This window comes from Anguilla anguilla, chromosome 5, assembly GCF_013347855.1.
Source record: "Anguilla anguilla isolate fAngAng1 chromosome 5, fAngAng1.pri, whole genome shotgun sequence".
Classification (NCBI taxonomy): domain Eukaryota; kingdom Metazoa; phylum Chordata; class Actinopteri; order Anguilliformes; family Anguillidae; genus Anguilla; species Anguilla anguilla.
The window spans coordinates 61,314,949-61,336,935 of NC_049205.1; the positions used below are offsets into that span (position 1 = coordinate 61,314,949).

Consider the following 21,987-nt stretch of genomic DNA (forward strand, 5'->3'; position numbering starts at 1 on the left):
TACATGTTAAAATATTAATAAACGAGATATACAACTGCTTTTTACTCAGGACGCGACGAGATTACAAAATTTGGATCTAGTTTTTTTTAATACGAAATAGATTTTTAGGAGGCTCGTATGCCTACAGTATGTACAGAAACTTTACAAACAACACCTCGTAGCTACGTGGCTAGGGCTTTACAATGGAATATAGAGAGTACGAAGTCGTACAAAATTAGAAAGGTTTCACACTGTCAAATGTTACAGTTCCATGGACTGTAAACTGTAGCCTAACCTATATTCTGTATGTGTTAGCTATTTCACCCCCACCCCACCTCCCCCAACCCAACCCACACCCACCGATATTCCTCTTTTTGTACGACACAGTCGGCGATATATATGAGCCGAGACGTTATCAAGCAAACTCGCAGACCCATAAAACATCTGGTGTAGTAATTGACATTTATTTCGGTTTTAAAAAATCGCTGAATTAAATATTTTATGTGATACCACTGCTGAAGGCTTACTTATCGTTTGAAACAGCCACTTTGATGTTCGTCTTGGACCTCGTTTTCCGTGGATCTGGAGAACAACTGACTGATACAACTGACATACATCGGGGAGCTCTTGGAGCTAGGAGGCTTCCTGGATATCCCCACTGGAAAAGAACCATCGGACAAATACGAAAGTACTATCCATGGTGCTGAATTAATTTTGACGAGATGGTGTTGCGAAACTTCGCAGTTCACAGACACTTTCATCAGCGATTGAACGCCGAAGTTTCATCGCCTGTAACCAATAGGGAACGACATCAAGGAGACGGCTAATTATACGCGAAAGTTTAGGCTGATGCAAAGAGACTTGCGGCGCGATAACGGTTCATCAGTGAAGATCACCTAATGAAGTCCCAGACGTCGAATTGCAGGAATAAATTTGGTGACGTGTGAAGAAAAGCAGACCACTTTTTCACCGTTGACGAGAAACCTTTCAAGAGGCAAGACGCTGCGTTATGGTAACCAACAAGATCAAAAAAGAACTGCTCTAAGGTACTCTTTGTGTTTTCACTCAGCGCCGTACAACTTTGAACCCTTTAAACGCCGAATTATCCGCAGAAAAACGTCAATCTACATATTTGCTTTACTGTATTGGCCTGATATAGCTCCCAGTTGTACGTGAGAAGGTAAATGTGTAAGAGTTGGTAATATTGAGCCTTCGTAAAATTAAGCATGTATATCGTATATTATGCTAATTGATTGCTTTCTGTATGTCTGTGTGGATTATGTTTCTTTTAAATAGTAGCTTAGTGCCGTTTATGCGTCACTAACGGACACTGAGATATCGGGGGAAAACTGTAGCCTAATTTAACAAGAACAATGATAGTCTATTCAGTACGGGCAGATTTCTCAACGATAGGTAGAAGTTGTATGCTCAGGGGCTACGCACATCCTTTGCCGTAATAGGCGTATGGTAGGCAACATGAACAAATGCTACGCTTTGTGCGCAAAACCGTTATCGGATAAACGGTTATTGTGTTGAGAAGTTGTGGCACATCTTTATCTTACTAAACGCTAACCGTAAACGGTCTCTGGCATTTTGTCAAACAGTGACTGGGTGTCAAGTTATCATTAACCTATTGTAAATTTAAAGCACCGACTAAAACCCAGCACCAGACATCTGCGATGAAATTAGGTTAATATGAACTGGTACTGCGGTATATCAAACAGGATAATCTGTCAGAGGTATCAAAATGTAATCCACGCAAGTTTAATATAACGTAACATTCTATTTCAACATTTACACAAACTGATAACTGTGCTTTACCATGAGCTGAAAGGGGCTTATTACTAAATCTCCCAAATGGATGTAATATCAAAGATAATGAGAAGACTCCTGATCCTATCTCTTAATACAGTTTTCACGGTTGACACCGCGACATGATATTCGCCATACTTACAAGCATAGCAGAACTGTTTATTGGTGGTTGGCCGTTAGTGGCTCAGGGAGGCTGTCAATAAGAGGCCTGTTATGCGTTCCTGGTCAGGAGAATAAAGGTAAAAAGCGTGGGAAAAAAACTGAGGAAGACGAAATATATTCACATCAAATAATATTACATTATACAGAGGTGTACATAAAACTGTTATACAGGCTTGATGTTCCTGTGTGCGCATTCGTTTGTTTTATATGTCATTTTTTCTGTGTTTGTTGTGATAGAAGTCCTTCAGAGGCTTGAAGATGGATTCGGGATATATTAACGCAAGTGAAAACCCCATTGATAATGCGACCATGTTGCTGTACAACTCGTACATGGCATTATGGGAAGATTTCGACAGCAGCGTTAATGACATGCGCTACTTCCTGATTGGACTGTACACAACCGTGAGCGTCCTGGGTCTCCTAGGAAACGTGCTCATACTGACGGCGCTGGCCAGGAAGTGGCGAGAGAAGAGCATCATAAACCTCCTGGTGGGCAACCTGGCCTTCTCGGACATCCTGGTGGTGCTGTTCTGCTCCCCCTTCACACTCACCAGCGTGCTGCTGGACCACTGGGTTTTCGGGGAGGTCATGTGCCACGTGGTGCCCTTCCTGCAGTGCGTCTCCGTGGTGGTCTCCACGCTGGTGCTCATGTCCATCGCCATGGTGCGCTACCACATGATCAGCCGGCCGCTGTCTGCGCACATGTCGGTGCACTCGGGGTACGTCCTGCTGGCGGCCATCTGGATGCTGGGCCTGTCCATCTGCTCGCCGCTGCCCGTCTTCCACCGCACGGTGGACGTGAGCCGCGCCTTCCGGCTGGGGCCGCCACGGCGGAGCAAGTGGCTGTGCGTGGAGTCCTGGCCCTCGGGTGCCTACCGGGTGGCCTTCACCCTGGGCCTGCTGCTGGTGCAGTACATCCTGCCCGTGGTGTGCCTGACGGCCAGCCACGCCACGGTGTGCCGGCGGGTGTGGGCGGGCGAGCTGGCGCAGCCGGGGCAGCCGCTGGGGCCGGCTGAGGAGAACGAGGCCATCCGGCTCACCCTGCCGCCGCCGGCCGAGCGACGGGGCCGCCGCCTGCCGCGACGCGTCTCCGCCCCCGAGGGGTGGAGCCTGGGGCCGGCGGGCGGGAAAGAGAGGCGGCGGTACAGCAGGAAGGGGTGCGCGGTGGGGCCGGTCGCCGGCCGCGACCGGGTCTCCGGGGGGTCCCGGGGGTCCGGCGAGGGAGCGGCGGCTTGGGACGGGGACGGGGACGGGGACCGGCGACCGCCCCCCCTCCTCCGCGTCCCCCAGCCGGGCCCGCTCCCGCCCAACGTCCCCGTCTGCTTCGAGGAGCTGAAGGAGGAGGAGTGGCGGACGGCGCTGACCGCCGCGCGGACGTCGGTGTCGCGCGCCAGGAGGCGGTCCCGCGTCGTCTTCCTCAAGCTGACCGCCGTGGTGCTGGCCTTCGCCGTCAGCTGGATGCCGCTGCACGTCTTCCACCTGCTGACCGACTTCAGCACCGACCTCATCTCCAGCCGCCATTTTAAGCTGGTCTACTGCATCTGCCACCTGCTGGGCATGCTGTCCTGCTGCCTCAACCCCGTGCTGTACGGCTTCCTCAACAACGGCATCAAGTCCGACCTGCTATCCCTCATCCGCTGCCTCTAGGCAGCAGAGAGAATGTGTTTCATGCATTACGTGACATTACATTATATTACATTACAGGCATTTAGCAGCCGCTCTTATCCAGAGCGACTTACACTTAAACTTTTTTTTTTGTTTACATTACATTTGAATCCATTTATACAGCTGGATATGTACTGAAGCAATGCAGGTGCAGTAACTTGCTCAAGGGTGCAAGGGCAGTGGCCTATCCGGGAATCGAAACATGTGACCTTTCGGTTACAAGACCATGCTGTGGTGTACGGGGCACCTTGGGATGTTCCAGGAAACAGCAGGGAACCTTCCGGATTCGATCTAGTGGAGCTCCAGCTGGCTGTGACACCTCAACAATAACAGGTTCAATGCGAGGTCGGCGAGAGACATCCGTGCAAAAGGACGTCGGGGAACCTGTATTTAATCTACATCCACATCAATCTACGGTCCTTAACGTTCACCTGCAGATGAATGCAAGCTGTTCGGCGGGCTCATTTTGGCTCGTTTAGCTTTAGCGATCGCTCAACCCGCCATCCTGAGCGCTGATGAATCCCAGCCATAATATTTGATAATTACAACTTACCGCTAACCTTCGGGGGGCCCACTTTTGAAAAGAACATTGACCTTCTCCAATAAACTTTAATTTATTTCCTAGCCACGGTCATTAGCATATTAACAAGAATGTAATAGCAGATCATTTTAAGTTAAACTTTCGGTTAATTTTTCAGTTAACAGCCTAAGAAGCCCTCACAGCAATTTCAAAGTAATTATGGCTGAGGAACAGTAATGTGTCTTCAGAAAGCTCTTAAGTTTTATTGCCATTGCAAACAAACACATTGGTATTCACTCCTTGGTGATGTAACATTATCAATTTCCAACCGTGCTTTAACACGTGTGGTGTACATACATATGGAAAATATGCCAGTTGTAACAAGTATTTCTGTATATTTAAAATGTATTCACATCACGTCTGGATAAAAAAAATATGTTGTTTTATTTTATTATTAATCATCATTGTTTAGTATGACCCTTGTGCTGATAAGTGCCAAATCATGGTTACCCACGTATATAGCTGAGTCTATTTCACTGAAGCAATTTGAGTTTCTTGCACAAGGTTATAATAGCTGTGTTCTCACCTGGGAAAACAGGCTGGAAACTTTGATTAAGAACCTGCCAATAAGGCAAGCCTTATAAAGAGTGCTGTTTCAGAAAGGCAGGGTTGGTGTCGACCATTAGGCTAATTAACGGCACTGATTGATCGTCGCCATCCCGTGTTAAAGCACCTCTTTCCTGCAGGGAGGGGCCCCTTTCAGCATGACGATGCTTCTGTCCACCGAGCTTGAGTACCTGCTGTCATTGTAGCTAAGCATTCGCTGACTTACTTTACTATGGGAGAGAGTGGAGTTCTACTGCAGATATGCTGGTGAGATCTGTACCATGGTATCTAAGTACCTGCTGTCTTTGTACAGAAGGTAAGCGTGCACTGTTACTTTACTCTGGGAGAGTGGAGTTCTGATGCAGATATGCTGGTGAGATCTGTACCACGGTGCATGCAGGCTTTGCCATATTGGTTATTTCCACTTCATTGTTCTTCACCTGTGGTATAAATCTCTTCACACTTTTGAATGTAATATTTTATGAATTTCTGAATCATTTTACTTTTAACACAGTGCGTGTCTGTCTTGTATTTTCTTATTGGGGGCGATCTAACTGAGGCTCTCAAATAAAAACAATAAGTGAATAGATGCATTGTTGCACTGTGATTAATAGTTGAAATTGACTTGATATTCAACAGCTTTTGAAATGGCTGTGATGTGAAATATGCTTTTATCAGGACAGTCTCGTGATGACTGAACTGAATACTGAATACAGAATTATTATTTAATGAATTTTAAATAGCTTCTTTCTCTTGTCCAGTAGGGAATACTTGATCTGCCCTCTGTCAAAAGGCACTGACTAGTGTGTAGCGACAAATTCTGAAGCAGCCAAATCTGCAACTCACTGGACCATGAACCAGAACCAGTTTATCAGTGCAATATGCCAGTTGAAATCCCCCTTATTTATTTTACAAAGACTGTTTACCTTGTCATTCAAGTTGATTGATATTCTGTTTGTGTAATTATTGGTATTATTTTTTTACATTACATGGGGTTTGCTTTCATCCTGAAGAAAAGAAGCAAACTGTAATTCACAAAGAGTACTCCTTTGGGGGTCAAAAGTGACAGTGGTTATACGTTTTCTGTTAACAGATAAACAGCATAGCTGCATTGTGCTCGCTCATAATTTAGGCAAAAATCATAACTGAATCATAGATCAGGATTTCGTCTCCGGAATCTTCGGTTGCATCACTCGTGCGGGAATGAATCCAGGGAGGGGCCCCTCGACTTTGACTGAACTGCAGGAACATGCAGGCAAGGCCTGGAGTCACGCCACTCACTGCTAGACTTCATAGACTTAAGCGTTCTATGATAAGCTGCTTGGTCACAGTCAACCTGTTCAGTGACATTTTTTACAGAGTTCTCTATAAATATCAAAGGCTAACGTCCAGCTGAACTAGTTTTGATTGCCGTGGAAAATTCTCATACATGTTTGATAGCGGAAGAGGCGAACAAATTTGGAATTCGGGCCTAAATAAGCATTTACGGCCTTCAACACTCACCCCCCCCCCCCCCCCCCCCCACCCCCCCAAACTACTACCAGAGCATTCCTTTGCCTTTGTCACAGACACAAAAATAATTCATTTCGACAAGCCTTCAAAACCAATATACAGAGATTCCAAGACACTGTCTGACATTCAAATGTCAAATGGAGAATTTTACATGGGTCTTTGAGTTGTTTTACTTTTGACCAGTAAGGTCAAAATGAATCACCATGCATTTTGTATCGTACATGTTTGTATCTACATCTACAGCAAATTATTACAACAGGCACTGAGGGAGAGGTGCAACAGAATACAGAGTGTCATGTCAACCTCACGATGGATGTGTTAGCTGTTATGATACAAGTTATTTTCATTACATAAAATTGAATAGTCTTATTGCGCACGCATCCCATTTCAATTCCACGTGCGCGCACAGAAGGCACGAAGACAACCCGCAGAAGCAATTTAAACTGAGTGCGGGAGATTGCTCTGTGCGCACCAGCAGTGTTCTCTACACCACAAGCACTTACCAGATGCTCTTTATCGAAAGTGACTGCTTGCACTTTTTTTTTACATTTACATAGTCTCCATTTGGATGTGTCCCGATTCGATGCAGGTTAAGTGCCTTGCTCAGGGGTACAACAGCAGTGTGTTACGTGGGAATTGAACCTGCAACCTTTAGGTTACAAGGCCAGGTCCTTGAACTTGATTATACAACACAGTCACCATTGTAGCGCACTGCTCAGAGTAGGATTCATACATACAACCCTCTGAGCTCCCTCAGCCTGCTGCTGCACCACCAGTCAAACGACCTTTAACCTTTCTAACAAGCCTCCCCCCCCATCCAAAACATAAGAACAGGACATTTTTTGTGGGGGGGGGGGTTAAAATCTAAATCGGATGTCTATAGTTAGACCTTCAGGCCTGAAAGATGGAACCAAAGAAGACAACCCCCCCCAACCACCCACCCCTCTACACAATATCCTCCTTCCCCCCTTTTCTTCTACACTGCCATCATTTTATATCTGGATTAGTCCTCCCTTATAATGTGTGCCACCGCTTTTGATGCTTCTATTCTCAGCGCACTGCTGAACAGGAGCATTATGGGAATCTGCGGGAGGCCAGAACGGGCTGTCACAACAGCTGGCTGTCAAACGCACTGATTCTCGTCAGCAGACAGCAGCGGCGGAGAACCGAGTCACCATCTCTACTGGCCACCCTGGTACAGTACGCCTCCTCCAGCAATCCGGCATATTTTGTGTGGTGCAGTTTCCCATAAAATATTCATAACAACTTTCAGAACAAGAGGAGAAGAGAGATAAGGCGTGTTTTGGGCAGCGTGCAGAAACACTACGGCAGGTCCATCAGGACCTCTGCCTGGGCACGAAGACAGCTCATGCCTGGATAATTGCGCTGTCGTAGATACGAAGTTTGATGCCACCCATTTCAGCCTATGCCAGAATTGCAGATTAATCCTTTTGTAAATGCTGTCACAGGCAGCCTCCTCGTGTGCAATGCTGCACTGATGTTGGACGGTTAGTCAGTGGAAGATTTTGTTGTAATTACTGCACAGTGCGCCCACGGTTCAGTGACCAGCAGAGGTCAATTTAATGGGGTGAACTTCTACATGGTCAAGCATGCAGAAAGTTCACCAATGTGCCGAAGAAGTGTCCAAATTTTAACATACGGGACATATCCTTTAATCACTGACAATTCCAACTGTGGCATTTTTCAAAAACAAGCATTAACAATAACCATCCATGCATATAAAAAGAATTTGTACATTCATAGTCTTCGGTAGCACCAAGTGAGAGACTTGTGGGGTTTAGGTTTTCAGCTCAGTTTTGAAAGACATTTTGGAGAAAGAGCTCTCAGCCGTAATTTAAAACGAACGCCTTTGACAACTTTGATGCATCAAAGATCAAAGCAGTGCAGTGAAAATGTCAATCTCTTTGCTCTCCATTTTGTTTTTGCTTTTATGGGACATCATAGAGAATATTACATTAGCTTAAAAGAGGGATACAGTACAAGATGGGAGTAGATACACACACACATCTGAATATAGCCAATCTAATACAGACTGAACACGTTTAAATGATGTGGATTATGATGATCCTAAAGCATTGTGGATCTGACATAATGTCTGTGAGGCATAGATAATCCCAGGAGCTCTACATAAGAGTATATTAAACTGGAGTTAGACAAGCTTACCGTAATTGCAGGAATCAGCAATGCACATTGATGAAATTGCAAATAAGAGCAAATAATATAGCTCCTCTTCCTCCCTCTCGCCCAGTGCATGCTAGGATAGGCTTCAGCACCTCCCTTAACCCTGACCAGGAATAAGCAGGTATAGATAATGGCTGGATGGATGGCTAATATAGCTTCTAAGCTCAACAGTAAATATGAGAGAAAATTAATTTCCATCTGCCTCTCATTATGACCTACGCCCAACTTGACCAGGCATTGGAAAGAGAGTTTGATTACCCAGCTGAGCACTAAAACCATGAAGATAACATGACTGAAGCACCTGCACAAAACACCATGCATGGTTGCATGTGCATGCACACATGCTCATGCATGTGAGCACACAGCAACACACTCCTATTCCGTAATGCATGGAACATGTAAATTTATTTCAATCCCTAAACGACCCCTCACATTTGGCACCTGTTTCTTAGTACAAGACAGTAAAAGCCAACTGTTTTCATGAAATGATAATGCACTGCAGTTTAGCTGACGTTAAAAAAAAGAACTTTTCATAAAATGTCACCTGTAAAGATAATGTAATGTATTCTCACCTTTTCAAGTCTATCTAATGCTCAGAGAACTGCAGCAGGTTCTGGCAGTTTCCAAACAATGGATAGCAATGACAACAGCCTTGCCACCTGAAAGAGAAAACAAGTCTCGATCTATAACTAGAGTCAGCACACAGACTTACGTTGTAAAATATTTGCATTTGAAATGCGCCAGCCTATACGTATTTATATAATTCATTACAATTAGGAGAACTGCTGTTTTTAGTGGGTTAAAAGGAGCAGTGCTTCTATAATTTTTTTTTTTTTTTAAATACATAAAAAGAATCAATGTGAAATGTCACCAGGAGGCTTAGGATAATCTTGATCTCATTCAAAAGGTGCATTGTAACTTCCATTCTGGGACAGAAAGGTCATTCCTGACTATTAGAACTTGCCTGAAAAGGCTTGTGACCTTTTTAATACCTCGGTACATATCGGGACCTTTACATTTCAGGCAATATGCATCCAGAATAAACCTCTGAGCATTCAATTAAACAGCTATTAAATCTCATTCTGTTTCATAAACATCAACGAATATAATAACATTGCATAAACAGTCTACAAATTGTGTAGATTCTTGGCAGAGCTGCTGGAACATCAGTAATCTTCTCTCAACGCCATATAAATCACGCCATTATACTGTTTTTGGTTCGGAATAGGAGCCAATATTTTCCCCAAGATTTTATAAAAATCTATCTTTTATTCATGTGTTTTATAGGATTGTACTAGCATGTGGTTTTCTGTAGATATTGGCAGTACTACTCTGTTTTTTTATGGTTCTAGGTTGGCAACAACCTGGATTGTAGCTGCAAAAGGTGCTATTACGCCCAGGGGTTCTATTACGCGCTCTGCTGATGCCATAGTCTATGTGCCAGCGTGTACACTGTAAACAAAAAGACAGGAGCTTAGGTCTACATTCACCTGACGTCATTAGGTTACGTCAAATAATACGACTGCGAGCTCTTCTCACTCATTTTACATTAGTTCGTTTTCTTACATTTTTACGGACTAGGAGACCGCATATTAGCCCACCTGTTATCATCCAATCTTCCCAAAACGTTGAAGGTCCCCTTTAAAGTTTTCAAGAATATAATGGTCTTCCGGAACTAATTGACTTTTTTACCCGCGATCGGGGAATCTAAACAGTGTGGGACCATTTTCCGTCAGCGAGAAATTGCACGTGCTTTTTTTGCTGTCAAACTCACTACAGTGAGCACTATTTATAAGGAAATGGTAAGCACTTAAATGTCAATCTGTTAGACAGTTAGCTATTTTGATATTTGTATTAGAGCTTAGTGTTTGTACATTTTATAGCTACTGTTAAGGTAGACTGAAAGGTGACTAACATACTCGCCTTGTGTGTACTGTTTACAGCCGAAGGTACTGAAGGGTGGTAAGGGAGCGGTAGAGAAGAAGGTGATTCATCCATACAGTAGGAAAGCAGCCTATATTGCAAGCAAAGTTGTCAAACAAGAGAAAAAAGAAAAGTAAGTTTCATTTGTCTTCTTGCATATCGTCATTCACTTGTCTCGGTATTTACTAGCTACTTCGCGTAGCCAACTGAACTCAGTTGTTTGCTTATCGGTAATGCTAAGCTAACGTTAGCTACATAGATACAATGAACAGCTAACTCCTTCTCCAGCTAGCGAATGGCAAGCTTGTTACTCGTTTTTTGTGAGGCTGATTAACTGATCATAGACTTGTTCCAAATATTTGTCTAGATGTAGCAAGCTTCATAGCAGATCAGATCTTCTGAATAAGTTTGTTTTACAAACTTAGCGGGCTCGTGTCTTCAGTATCAATCTATTGGGTTTGGAAAGCTTGAAAGTTTTGAATTGTATGTCTCGTCTGCAGGCTAAAGCATGAAAAAACCTTACGACTAAATGCAGTTGGTAAGTTATTTGGAATGTTAGGTGTCAGCTTGTTATTTTCCATTAATCTAATCATTAATATTTTGTGTTTGTGAAAGCAGGGCTAATAGCCTTTTGGGTTGTCCTCCTGTTCTTCTAAAGTGTGTAACATTATGAACAAATAATAATTAAATGGCTGCATTTTCTTGCCAACAAAATAGTTGATAAAACGAGTCTTATTAAAACAGGGCTGTTGTGGTGCACCACTCACAGTTCCATATCGTAAACCCTTAAAAAGCAACGCTTAGATGGCCATAGTTCAGATGTGTTACCAATGCGTTGAACCAGATTAAGAAAGTCTGTCTCAATATTATTTTAATCCTTCTCAATTGTTAGGTGTGCATTTCTGTTCATGAACTGTTAATCAGTTGTTAATTTGTGTGCAGGTGAAAAACTTCTTTGGTTCCAGAGCCAGCTTGATCCTGAAAAAACGGAATACACAAAACAAGATGCTTGTGAAATTATTGAACGGTAAGGCCAGGAATTATTCAATGACATATTGACGGTACAGTCAGAAATACCTCTGTTTTATACTCTTAACATGCTACATTTCAGTGGTGTTAATGTAACGAATTGCTTCAGTTCTTCCTTTGTGTTTTGTAAATGTTCCTGAGCATCACTGTGCAATAGATGCTGCACATTTTCACTCGGTAATTGGGTAACCCCGCTAGCTAAATTAAATTGATACCTCTGATGTAAACAACGGAGGTAACTATCAGCCCATAATGCATACATCAGTCAATCTGCGTAGTACCAGCTCTGAACAGATACCAGTAAAAACACGCCGTGTTCCCTTTCGTGGCGGCAGATATCTGCATCGTTTTGACGCGGAGATGGAGCAGATCGAACTAGCGAATGGAATTAAAGGCAGGCAAGGACGTCTACATGGCTCCAGGGAGAACGTCATCAAACAGACCGTGGAAAGAGAGCGAGCGTTATACGAAGGAAACGGATTCGGTGAGTCGTTCTTTCTTTCATTCGGTCAATACATTTTTCTGTTACGTGTGTGCCGGCTTTTCTTATTCCTGTTGTTGAACACGTCTGTGGAAAAAGACCGCGATGAATGCTTGGTACATCCAGCGATCAGGGTTGTTATGGGGTTTCTTGCTTAGAAATTAGCTATACTGAGTGTCCTGCCGAACAGTAGGACAGGCATTCATCCGTCAAAAAAAACGACGGTTCAATACCTGGGCTCCAGTCTACCCAGTTCTGAATCATCGCAAAATACCTGCTTAGACTTTGAAAAGGTATTGTGGCGTTAAATGGACGTGCACTTGGCCTCCATTGTTGGAGACCACCGCTGTGGTGATCATTTTGTTCTTGATGTAGCGGAATACACAATAGATTTTTTTGTGCTGTTCTTTTTACAAAGGCTCTTTAGTGCTTGTTGGTGTTATTTGACTTAATTCAGATGATTTTTCTCTCCCATTTAATTTTTTTTTTTTTTTTTTTTTAGAAATTCCTGACATTATCAATTGTAAACATCTGAAAACGTTCAGGTAAGATATTTTCGAATATATTTTCTTATGTCTGTTCATGTAGGGACCAGAACCGTGGAATTTTAAAGTTTTAGTAAATTCAAATCGTGTTGGAAACTTAGCAGTTGCATTATGCCTGTCTGTCAAATGTATTTGCCCCGGCCAATCTCACAGTGTAAACTGATTAGAGTGTCATTCCCGTAAAGAATATTGCCTATTTGAACTCAAATAACACTTCTGGCTGTTTGGACAGAGCCACGTGCACTATGCAGGGAATCATTACTGTGACAAATTTACAAAAAAACAGATTTAAAAAGGCCTCATAGCAGGGCATAAGCAAAACCTGAGAACTGGAGCAGGGCCTTTTCTGGTACAGTACAGAAGAGAAAAGGCGTCTGTCTTATAACAAAGGCAGATACTTAACCTTTAATGGTTTTTCACCTTGCCTGCTTTCTGTGGAATTCCAGGCAGCCAGAAAATTTGGGTCTGATCATATTCTCAAGGATCTGCCTGTAAGAATTGAAAATGAAGTTGAATAAATGATATTTTTAGCACTGAGGTTAGGCAGGGTTCATACACTATTATGACCAAAAGTATGTGGACGCTCCTGCTGAAGGGTTGACGTTTCTGTTTGAAGTGCCTTTCTTTGGCGTGTACATGGTGCTCCTAACACATTTTCTCGTTGTATTTTTTTTGCCACACAGAGAGTGGAACGGCGACTTGAAAAAACTGCCCAATATAAAAATGCGCAAGGTGTCGCCCAAGGAGGCGGGAACCTCGCAGAAAGAGGCGGGGCCAGAGGGCCCGTCAGCGGAGCTGTGCGAGGACGCGTTGCTGGGAGACTCTGAGGCGGAGTCTCTCGATGAAGAGTTGTAACGGTGACGCCCACCTTCCAGCACATTGTCCCACCCCACCAGCACCCCGCAGCAAACCCCCGACTCGGCTGTCTGTTACTCCAGGGGCCAGGAGAGCCGCAGGATTTGCTGCTTTCCGTTTTTACTTTAAAATCTGCAGCCAATTACAACCCAGGTAATCAGACTTAGTGAGGTAATCACCTTTTTTTTAATTGATCAGTTAACCATTTGAAGAGTGGATGTCCTTGGAATGTTTTTTTTCTCCAGAATTCCAAAGTCAGTGTTCTAGAACTCCGTTGCTTTAAAACGACCAGTAGTGACTGTGACGTCAGCATTCGAATGGTCAGTTGGGAGCATTTTAATTCGCACGTTTGTGATCTTGCGCCTTGAAGGGTTAAGGGCTGACAGTGAAACACGTCACATCCTGTGGCTCTCCGGGACCCCAGGGTCTGGTAGCTCTGCTTGGACTCCTTCAGCTACACTGCAATGGGCAGCAATGAAATCGCTGCTGATCATAACCTCATTTTATGTACTTTTTTTCCCTCCAATCCAGAGGAATTTGGTCCCCCTCCACGCCAGAGATTTATGACTATAATACAGCATGTATGTGTGTGTATTTAAAATGAATGCGAGTGCTTCCCTGAAAATAAACGCCCAAGGTCTTTTCAAAATGCGTTTGCTGTAATCTTTTCATATGGGAGCTGTTTTTTATTGTGTGGGCATACAGAAATACGATGAAAGGAGAAACTGAATTATAATCGATTGGTCAAATATGAAAGTCATTTTGTGAGCAGGGGAAAAGTTTTGTAGCTTTCTGCTGTTCAAATATCCAGACTCGGTTCACTGCAGATGTTTCTTGTCACAAAAATGGTCGATGGCCTTTTTGGTTCCACATCAATAAATCCTGTTAAGGAGGTTAAAAAGCTCCATCGAGCGGAATGTCAAGGCTAATAACAACTTTGAAACCTAGCGTGTAGCATTTCATTGTTCGTGTGCATTACTGATACACATCTGCCATGTCCACAGTTTGAAGTGGAAATAGTTAGAAATGAGATATTTTTCAGTTTCTGAAGGGAAGTTGAACTTCATTCAACAAACATAGCTCGCTGACTCAATTTTGTTTTGAAACCAAACGAATAATGAAATTACAGTAACGACTGTAAAATGAACTTTGGCGTACAGCTCAGTAACCAATGTCTCCGTGGGTGGAAACCACAGAAGGAGGGTGGAACCTCTGAGGGAGGGTGGAATCTCAGGAGGAGGGCAGAACCTCAGAAGAAGGGTGGAACCTCAGGAGGAGGGTGGAATCTCAGGAGGAGGGCAGAACCTCAGAAGAAGGGTAGAACCTCAGGAGGAGGGTAGAAATTCAGAAGGAGGGTGGAACCTCCAGAGGAGGGTAGAACCTCAGGAGGAGGTTCCTGCTCCGTTCAAGTCTGAGTCCTGGCCAGCTGGATCCTCCCTGCGTGCAGTTGGCATGTTCTCCCCGTGTTTGCGTGGGTTTCCTCCAGGCACTCCTGTTTCCTCCCACACCACATATGTCAGGTTTGGTATACGCCCGCCTTTGCCCTTGCCCAAGGCACTGGCCTCAGAGCTGGAGCTGGCCCCCGGGCGCTGGACCTGTGGCTGCCCACTGCTCCTAAGTAGCTAGAGTGGTTCAAATGCAGAGGATGAATTAGCCCACGGGGCTCAATAAAGTGCATGCCATGAATGGACAAATGGTGCTCGGGTCTGTGCTGGGCCTCAAAACTGCTGTGTGCATTTTTTTGTGTGGGATCAGTAAAAGGAGACTCAGGGGTGACTTGACTGAGGCTTTTAAATTCATAAAGGGCATCAACAAAGTGAACTACAAGAGATTCTTCAGCTTATGTTCAGTTAGTAGAACGAGGGGACAAATGGAAATTAGCAAAAGGTAACTTCCATACAGACATTAGGAAGAATTTTTTCATGCAGAGTGGTTAACGTGTGGAGTAGCCCCCCAGGTCACATAGTAGAGGCAGAAACTCTGGGGATTTTCGAGACCAGGCTTGATATGGTGTTACATACTATCTAGTCCGTGGGTAATCCGAGCACCAGGTGCAATGTAGTCAGGAAAATGGCGAGCGTTGTTGTTCTCGTCATTATGCTGTGTTATCTTAGCCGCTTTCCCGCCAAAACGGGCTTCTCGTCGCTGCCTCCTTTCCGAGCGCCTTTTTCGTCTGAGCGGCCGAAGAGCGAGGATCGGCAGCTGGATTTATCGCCCTCGCACGACGACGCCCATTCAGTTCCCCTCTGTCATCCGTGCTGAGCGGGGCCGAGGGTGGCGGCCGCAATCAAAAAGCCGTCGGCGCGGTTACCGTGCCGGGGGGGGGGGGGGGGGGGGGGCGGGGGGGAACGCGAGGGAAATCACGGACGTCGTCTCCTCGAGGTCGCCCGCCGTCGTATTTCACGCGCCTCTGAGCGCTCTGCGATTAGCTTCCCGCCGCGGCGGCCGAGATTACGCCTTCGCGGCTCTCATCAGTCGCTACGGCGACAGAATTCGCGAACCGCCGCCGACGTCGAGAGGTCCCCGGGGGGAAGAATGATTGCCGGGGACGCACGGTGGGACGTACGCACAGCACTTATAAATCGCTTGTTGTAATGGGCCCGTTTAATGGGTGCAGGCGAAATAAACTTTCGCAGGGAGACAGCGGGCACATTTATTACCACTGTCTGAATTTCACTCTCCAATTTGTATGACAAACGGCCATTTAAAAAAATGAATAAATAAAAAGCATTTCCTGCAGCGTGCTGTATGTACTTTACCATAAAGCATATTTGCAGAGATTAGGGATCAAATGTCGTCATTCCCTAGGGGGGGGGGGGGGGGCAGTCCAATCCAATCCCAAGAGATAGCAAGTGCAAGTACAGACTCGATTCACAGGAGGGATCCAGTTCGCCAAGAAGCCCAGGTCTCGTTGCTCACCAGCGACCCCTGCTGGTCGTTTGGGTGCCCACAGTCTGCTCGCTGAAGCTGCATATGAAGTGTCCTCCACCGGCTCGTGTCTTAGCGAGCTCTGCTTGTGTGCCGCAGCGAGGAGAGAAGCCGTGACCTCACGCCGGGTGTTCTGGAGGAGGGTAACTTCCTGTCTGTTCTCTCCAGAATTATTAGCATGCGAATATCACTCGACATTCAAAAATTGGGGGGAAAAATGATTAAACAAAGTGCAGAAAACCCTGTTGGATACATTCACAAATTTATTGCACTGCCTTTAATGTACATGTAGTAATTCCACATGTAGTAAACCCACAGCCGGGTTTGCCAACACTTAACAGGTAATTAAAGAATGACGTCTGCGCTCTAACTGGCATAGTATGTTCCTGGAGGATTATTATATATTCCTTTCATAATTCACATTCTCCATTCACAGTCAAAACAGCCCAATCTGAATTCATTAGAAAAAGAAGTGTAAACAATTTATTCATTGTGCTGCTCATCAATACTGGTGGAACATTTTAAGGTGATGTCACTGAAGTCCAGACTAAACGGCTTAAGACGTCTATCAGACTCGTTTGTAACAAAAGGTTTGAAAACAAATTTTAAACGTCTCTTCTGAACCACTCTCTTAATGTGAGTATTCTATCAAATGTATCTTAAAACTGAACCACCTTTCATAAACTGCATATGTTTGCTCACTTTCAAAGCCTCTGAATACTCATAACAGACAACTGCTGTTTCACCTGTGCCGTTTAAAATTTCTTGAATTGCTCATTTTAAAAACTGGTTTATACTGGTCATACTGGTTTATATCAGTGCAAACCAAAACTATATTATCTAAGATAGAAAATAAGTACTTCCCTAAAAATGAACTCACGTGTCACTGCCTAGTTCCTGGTCCTCTTTCCACAAGCTCTTTGGTGCTGGCTTGTTTTGTAAAACTATCGTGACACGTCTAATTTCTTTCAAGAATTAAGGGTGGGGGGGAGGGGAGGGGGGGGCGTTTCTGTGTTTTCCTGGAAACATTTCATACGGGCGCCGTTTCTCCACTGGGGTCATCTGAAGTGTTTTTTTTTTTTTTGTCTGAATAGCTGTGCACTTCAAAACACTTCACATCTCGAAGAAACAGACAAGACATAAGCGGGTACTGGCTGTCTGCAGCCGGGTCAGACAGGAGCGACTTCGGGGGGGACGACGCCGCCCCCTGCTGGTCTGTGAGAGTTCGTTTCCATCTGACACGCCGGCACCTCGACCGTGTCGTGCTTCCCGTTGTTCTGTGTGAGGGGGGCGGTCTTCTCCTCCCCTTTTTTGACAGTGTCCGGGCAGTTCTGCACAAATATGATCCGGTTGAAGGCCTTCAGCCGTCGCCAGAGCTGGAGATAGACCTTGCACTGAATGTACATGAAGATCAGCCCGCCCGTGAAGCCGATCGCCACGACGATGAGCTTCGTCCAGAACGGCCACTCCAACACGCCTGCAACAGACAGACAGAGGTGATTGGCTCTAACGAAATATGAAGGGTAAATGTGTGTGTGTGTGTGTGTGTGTTGTGTGTGTGAGTGTGTGTGTGTATGTGTGTATGCGAGAGAGAGAGAGAGAGAGAGAGTGTGTGTGTGTGTAATTTTAAATATCTTTTTCAGCCAGAGCTTCCTAGAGAAAGACATTGGACTCACAACTCATGTGGACTCACCTTGACAGACAAAGATACTTAAAGAAATGTGCAGACTGAGGTTTATTATGTGAAGGTTATATCAAATCTAATGAAATTTAAGAGTGGCTTACGTATATGTATGTAATGTGTACTGGCATGTTCAAAAGCAGCAGGCAAAGTCTCGATGGGCCCTGCATGGCCAGTTCTTGTCAACACCTTTCGTACGTGTTAATTGCTGTATATTACGTAGCATAGAAATTGTGTACCAAATGTAATATTTCCCATGTTATTCTCAGATGCTCAGACTGCATATCATGGTTTTACTTCGGTATACAGGTAATTCTGATGACCTACGGTAAGCACGGGACACCATAATTAAGGCCGTACCGTTTTCTTTTCCTTGCTTGATCTCCTCGGCCGTTCTGTCGATTAGAACGTAGAGGGACCACACCACGCAGGTGACGGCGATGATGTGGAAGGTGACGGAGCAGATGATCTTCCTCCTCTCGCTCGCGGACATCTGGAGTTTCTCCCACTGCGAGGAAAAGGCCGCAGTCCATAAAACGCACCCCCAGGCTTCCGAAAATAACAGGGCAAAGTGCAGTTTATCTCATTAACCCTTTGAAGAGCAGGTTTTTTGGAATGTTTTTTTATTCAAAATTCTAAGTCAGTGTTCTAGAACTCCAACACTAATGACATTACTAATGACACTACTGACAATGTATTTGTGATCTTACACCTTAAAGGGTTAATATCTGTAATGTAAGCCACAGCACGGTCAGGACTATTGTCTAATGTCCGGTCAGAATATGTTTCCTATAGACATTGATAATGATACTGGCTCATGTGTCATACTTAACATACATTCTTACTTTCGAATTAATGTCCAATAGACTAAGGAAGTTTATTTTCTCCACAGTCCTCAAGGATATGAGTCAGGTGTGGATTACAGACAGGTCAGGGGTGCAGGAAATCCCAGAACAATTCTGACTGAGAGTAGCAGCTAGATGTTTAATAACAATATAAAACGCATTAATGTTCAGTAATACGCCTTAGAAAACAATGTACTGAAGATGTAGCCTGGACGTAGTTAAAATGATTCCCCAGTGCATGGGTGGTAAGACTGCATCAGGCCCCTGATGGTAGGCCTCTAGAAATGTTATTCGTGCCATGACAACATTTTAAAAATATATTATGTTCTTCTCTTCAAAAAGCCGTAAGACCAAAAACCACCACACATCCTTTTTTCTGAATGAGAATTTACCCAGAACATTCGGCAGTAAAGAGATCGAAAGAGACAAATTTATTCCAGCACATCTGCAACTATCTCTTCCCTTTTTCTAGTGACATGGCTTTGGTTGTGGGGATGGAATCAAAGAGCAACAACATATTAATATTAATATGATTATGATATTAATATTAAATTATTACAATTATGTGTGCATTCTCAAGGTAAGAAAAACTGCATTTAATATCCACGGCAACGTTCTGTGGACTGCTCCATACACAGTGAGATCCACAAGATGTCACTGTTGAGTCTCAAAATCCAAAATTCAACCCAGGACTGACCAGGGGGAGTATTTCACAAAGCAAAAGTAAAACCCAGAAATTCTCTTCTTACTTCACCCCAGTTCCATATTTGGGAGGGTTCCAGGTATTACTCAGTGCAGTTATCCAGCTAACTCAGTAATCCTGCTTCGTAAAACAGGGCCCTAGGCTATACATTTGGTAACCATCCGTCCATTATCTAACCCCTGACCCAACAACCTGCTCAGGGTCGCTGGAGCATATCCCAGAATGCACTGGGCAGGAATATAGCCTGTACAGGTCAACAGTCCATCACAGGGAATGCACACACTGTCATGCCTAGGGGCAATTCAGACTCCATGATTAACCTAACCTGCATGTCTTTGGACTGTGGGAGGAAACCCACGCAGAGAACGTGTGGGGAAGTGTGGGGGTTTGAACCAAGGACCTTGGACCTTGCTGTGAGGCAACAGTGCCATCCCATTTGGTAACCCAGAAACCAAATAGAGTCCCTTATTAGAGGTATTCTTGACCCAGTAATCACTGGAAAGACAGTGCAGTATTATTCACATGCCTCAAAACTGAAGTTGTCCAAGTCTGCATCTGTAGCATCAGTATTCTTCCCAATAATGACAGAATAATAAACAGCTAATTTTGAGAAGGTAGCTAAGGTGTACCGTACACAACATACATTACAAGCATTTGTAATTAAATTACAAGCATTCTTGACTGCTTTATCTCAAGTCCTTTTAACCCTCCTGCTGATTGTGTTCAATGCCACAGAACACAGAAATAAATTATGAATTTTAACAACACTTTGTAGACTTTGATAAAAATCAGAGGGCCAGAGGCCTTTAAATGATTAATTTGGAAAAAGAAAACGCTTGCCATTATTTGTCCAGTTCTCTTTGATGTCTTTAACTTTGTGAGATGCACATACGTCTCTTTTGACATTTTTTAATCAAGTCTTTCATAGTTTATTTAAATTCTGTGTATTTATCTGCCCAAGGCTGTCAGTATTCTTATGCATTCTTATGCAGCTGAAAAAATTAGCCTCTCTCTCTCTCAATTTCAGTCTGAAAAAAGTGACACATTCTGACCCACCGCTCAAAACCAATTATGACAAAGCAAACACAAGGATAGATACTTAACAGATACATTCGGGTTAAATCCAAAGCGACAAACCAAAAAATGATTTTAAAGAAAACATTATATTAAAAAATTATTTTAAACAAACATTACGCACGCAGAAATACTGCAGTAATGTCAACGCTAACGACTTTTAGCCTCCGTTAAAGTGTGAGGGAAATGAAGAAGCGTGTGGTTGACTAGAGGAAGGATGCGTTCCAAATTAGCTTTAAAGAGCCTTTCAGCACGGCAACCCGACCTACTGAACCATTACTCCTGATCGTGTGTCCCGTACTCAATGATAAACGAGCAGGTGAAGCTCAGCAGGTGAGCTGGGTTTTCTTACAGGGGAGGGGCCAGTGCGAGCGGGGCAGCTGGGCCGTTATGGGAGGGGCTTCACCTTCTGCCGATACGAGAAAACGTATGCCCACGTAACCCCGTGTTCGGGTTTAAAGCCTATCCCTGCACCCCCCCCCCCCTTTACTGAGCCTTCAACAGCTGATGATCTTCTCAGTTCTTGTTTTTTTTTTTTTGTTTTTTTTTTACATTCAAAGGAAAGAATGGTAACAAAACGTTTGTCTTATAAAGAGTTTGTGCAAGATACAGCACACCATGTTTTTTCCCCTCCGAGCACACGCTTTCATAAATTACCCTTATCGTAAGTGTACACTTATGGGCAATAAAACCCCACTTTTTATTTACTGATGGAATAAGTTGTACAGATTATTTAACATATAAATTCAGCAGTTCTTGCATCAAAATTCAAAGGCTCTTACTTCAAGGGAGGTACAGAATACTTTATTTTCATGCTGACATTATTGGCGTTATGTTAGCGGTACGCTATGCTAATGTCACCTGAGTGACATCATCCTTTTCTGCTGTTCCTTTCTGCACCTTCCTCCCAAATTTAGACAGACTTCAGAGCAATAGGTGGCAGCATTGGTATGTTTGTCTTTTATTGTTCTGTCTTGTTTTCGTTTTTAAAAGTAGAACGCTCAATCCATTGTCTGTGCAAAGGGGTCAAAGAAAGCACTATTGTTTTATCACGGATAAACATGATTTGTTATCATTTACCCCTCTCTATTGTATTAATTCATAAAAAATGTACCGCACAATACGGCAAAGCGTAAAAATCACTAAATATGTAAGGGGATTATTATTTGGTGCCATGGGAAAAAAAACATTGATTCGCTTTAATGTCCACTTCCCACTCAAACCACACCACACTAAGCAGGTGACTCTGTATCCCACCCTATACCATTCCATTGCAAATATGAGTCAAGTGGTGTATATATGAAGACAAACATACAAGTATTTGCCTTTCTGATGACCTAACTAACGGCTTTTACAATTCCGACAGTTCCCAGGTCCAAAGCCTTGCTTTGGGAGGGGTGGTAAAGCAACAGGCAACTGGGCACCCAGTCACTGGTCTCTCCCCGCTGTGAGAGCAGAGAGACAA

General features: G+C 44.0%; 3 protein-coding genes across 4 annotated transcripts in view; 2 read left to right on the forward strand and 1 right to left on the reverse strand.

Moving 5' to 3' along the window:
• Window positions 1-256: 256 nt before the first annotated feature.
• On the forward strand, window positions 257-5,334 carry LOC118227923 (neuropeptide Y receptor type 5-like). Its single transcript, XM_035418996.1, has 2 exons — window positions 257-1,025; window positions 2,191-5,334. Exon 2 carries the CDS (start codon window positions 2,212-2,214, stop codon window positions 3,598-3,600), a length of 1,389 nt encoding a protein of 462 aa, XP_035274887.1. The 5' UTR covers window positions 257-1,025; window positions 2,191-2,211; the 3' UTR covers window positions 3,601-5,334.
• Window positions 5,335-10,138: 4,804 nt separating this feature from the next.
• Window positions 10,139-13,942, forward strand: tma16 (translation machinery associated 16 homolog). 2 transcript variants are annotated; one of them, XM_035416958.1, is made up of 8 exons: window positions 10,139-10,260; window positions 10,402-10,514; window positions 10,882-10,919; window positions 11,324-11,408; window positions 11,746-11,894; window positions 12,394-12,436; window positions 13,120-13,292; window positions 13,328-13,942. In XM_035416958.1, exons 1-7 carry the CDS (start codon window positions 10,258-10,260, stop codon window positions 13,289-13,291), a joined length of 603 nt encoding a protein of 200 aa, XP_035272849.1. In that variant the 5' UTR covers window positions 10,139-10,257; the 3' UTR covers window position 13,292; window positions 13,328-13,942. The 2 variants fall into 2 exon arrangements, with proteins under 2 accessions (XP_035272849.1, XP_035272848.1); XM_035416957.1 differs by having other exon boundaries at window positions 10,140-10,260; window positions 13,120-13,942.
• A 2,522-nt stretch (window positions 13,943-16,464) lies between these two features.
• Window positions 16,465-21,987, reverse strand: part of march1 (membrane-associated ring finger (C3HC4) 1) — a 62,854-nt gene continuing 57,331 nt past the window's right edge. The window contains exons 6-7 of the mRNA XM_035418771.1: window positions 18,261-18,408; window positions 16,465-17,696 (exon numbers count right to left, since the gene is read on the reverse strand). Of these exons, the coding sequence (XP_035274662.1) occupies window positions 17,389-17,696; window positions 18,261-18,408 (456 nt within the window). The 3' untranslated portion in view covers window positions 16,465-17,388. The remainder of the gene's footprint in view (window positions 17,697-18,260; window positions 18,409-21,987) is intronic.